The following is a 2,673-nucleotide window of genomic DNA, read 5'->3' as shown; positions in this document are numbered from 1 at the left end:
TTCCTGATGAAGGGCTTTTGCCTGAAACGTCGATTTCGAAGCTCCTTGGATGCTGCCTGAACTGCTGTGCTCTTCCAGCACCACTAATCCAGAAGCTGGTTTCCAGCATCTGCAGTCATTGTTTTTACCTCGAAGGGCCGAATGGCCTACTCCTGCTCCTATTTTCGACATTTTTATGTTTTCTATGTCTATTGCCCTTTAGGGAGGGAAGTCTCCCATCCTTACCTGGTCTGGATTACATTTGATGATGATAGACCCAAAGCAATGTGTTTGACTCCGACCTGCCCTCTGAAATGGTTGAGTAAATACTGGGGCAAAGGGCATTTAGGGATGGGCAGCCCATGCTGGCGCTGCCAGTGACGTCCATATCCCTTAGGGGAATAAGAAATAGAAAAACCTCCTCTGGGGGGTGGCCTGTTGAATGGAAGAGGCACTATACAAATGCAGATTACTTCTGGAAAATCTCGAGTCACCCACAAAATGGAGGACTGAACGAGAGCAGTGGGTAGCAAGCGGGTGGTTAGACCAAAGCAATTGGCAAATTCAGAGTCGGATTGGCTCCTGGGGCAAGGTGGGGTTGGACAGGGGCCTGAGGCCTGTGACAATTGCCCCTCTCTTAACCACACGGAGCTCTCCCATTCCTCTCCCTCCTCCCGAAAGCAACGTGTCCCGGAGATTACTCACGCCTTGGCGGACTGTTTGCTACCATTCGTATTTTCAAGTATTTCTGGAACATTCCACACGGCAAACCTGCAGGCTGGGTCCGTCCTGAAGGAGTTTGAAACTGTGAAGAGATGGTACTGCAATAAATGAGGCCCCCCCCACCCTACCCCGTGACTAATTCCACTGTTAAAAACACAAACACAAACTGTACGGACAGAACACACATTACATACACACAAACACTTACACTCACTCGCACACTTGTGGCAGCTCCTCTCAATGCACTGCTATGATGCTGGGTGAAAGAACAGCTTTCACAGATTTCCAGTGAACCACATCTTAAGATATCCACCAGCCTCCCTTCACAGCACCATCCCAACTCTCAACATCTAGAGGGGCAAGGGCAGCAGATATATACAGGAACTTGTCCAGATGGAGAGGAACTTCAGGGAGTTTCGGTGCAGAGGGATCTGGGTGTCTTTGTGAAAGCATCACAGAAAAATGAGTCTGCAGGTACAGTGAGAAATTAGAAAGGCAAATAGAATTTCAGCATTGATTGATAAAGGAATCGAGTGTAAGAGTAGGGAAGTGTTACTGTAATTGTACAAGGCATTAGTGAGGCCACAGCTGGAGTATTGTGAACATTGGTGGTTCCCTTACCTGGGGAGGGGTGTAGGTTATTGGAGACAGTTCAGAGGAGGGTCACCAGATTGATCCCAGCGATGAGGGGTTTGTCTGATGAAGAGACATTGAGCAGTTTAGGACGATACTCCCTGGAGCTTAGAAGAATGAGGGGAGATCTAATTGAGGTCTATAAGATGCTAAAGGGGATTGACACAGTAGATGTAGAGAGGATGGATCCTCATGTGGGACAATCCGGAATGAGAGGTGATGGTTTTAGGATAAGGGGCAGCAGGTTTAAACCAGAGACAATGGGGAATTCCTTCTCTCAGAGGGACATGGATCTGTGGAATTCACTGTCCCAGAGTGCGGTGGATGCTGGGACACTGAGTAAATGTAAGGAGGAGATAGACAAATGTTTAATTAGTAACGGGGTGAAGGGTTATGGAGAGTGGGCAGGGAAGTGGAGATGAGGCCAAGATGAGATCAGCCATGATACTGAATAGCAGGAGCAGGCTCGAGGGGCTGAATGGCCTCCTAATGTTCCTAGATCTGATGTTCCAATACCATCAACTGCAAGTTCCCCTTCGAACATCTGACTGAAAATACAGATTATCAACCCCTTCTCCAGGAATGTGCAATAAATGCCAGCCCAGCCAGCGACACCCACATCCCAGGAACAGAGCTAAAGGATGACAAAGCACACAGCTCCATCCTGCTTCATTCCCAAGCCTTGGAGTATCCAGCCTCGAAATATTCCTTAACAGCAGTTGGCCTCCCTGAAATCAGCTGACCCAGCACTGACCCAATCAGATTGGGCCCTGACCTCAGACTGTGCACCCTTCCTGTCACACCCACATTTGGTTTTTCACTCGCGGCTCAGTGTGGCCAGAGTCAATGGCGTGTTGTTAAAGTTGACACCTCCATTATTTTATTTTCATTTTTCTCATTTTTGGTTTGAAACTGTTAGTTGATGTTGAGAGTGGAACTTTGAAAGGAGAGCTTAGTAAACAAACTGCTGATGGGAACTGGCCTGGAAAGATAATCCAGATTAATTATTATCTAAGAACTGTGGATCCTTCAGCATCCTGATATGGCCTAGGCTCAGCACTCTCTCTCTCTCGGGTTTCATTGACTTGTTGGTAAGAAAATACCCCTCTGTAAGAAGTGAATGAATGAGCCTGGAAGGCTATTGGATCTTTTTGCATGTGTCAGCAACTCCAGAGTTCAAGCTAGACCTCCTTGCTTCTGAACAACTCTATTAACCAAGAATTTCAGACCACCTGGTACCCACTGTAAAACTGCTGACGTGGCAAATTATAAATCTTTTCTTTCTAGTTTATCCCTATGTCTGTCTGTTGGCATGTCAGTGGATGTCCTGATTAAAGG

General features: G+C 47.1%; 1 protein-coding gene across 1 annotated transcript in view; it reads right to left on the bottom strand.

Moving 5' to 3' along the window:
- The window catches only part of LOC122559235, a 22,282-nt gene extending 20,403 nt beyond the window's left edge, over positions 1–1,879 (bottom strand). The window contains exons 1-2 of the mRNA XM_043708615.1: positions 1,784–1,879; positions 685–950 (exon numbers count right to left, since the gene is read on the bottom strand). Of these exons, the coding sequence (XP_043564550.1) occupies positions 685–950; positions 1,784–1,879 (362 nt within the window). The remainder of the gene's footprint in view (positions 1–684; positions 951–1,783) is intronic.
- Positions 1,880–2,673: the final 794 nt, after the last annotated feature.

The sequence above is a fragment of the Chiloscyllium plagiosum genome, chromosome 18 (assembly GCF_004010195.1).
Source record: "Chiloscyllium plagiosum isolate BGI_BamShark_2017 chromosome 18, ASM401019v2, whole genome shotgun sequence".
NCBI classification, from domain to species: Eukaryota; Metazoa; Chordata; class Chondrichthyes; order Orectolobiformes; family Hemiscylliidae; genus Chiloscyllium; species Chiloscyllium plagiosum.
This window is presented reverse-complemented; position numbering and strand designations above follow the sequence as displayed.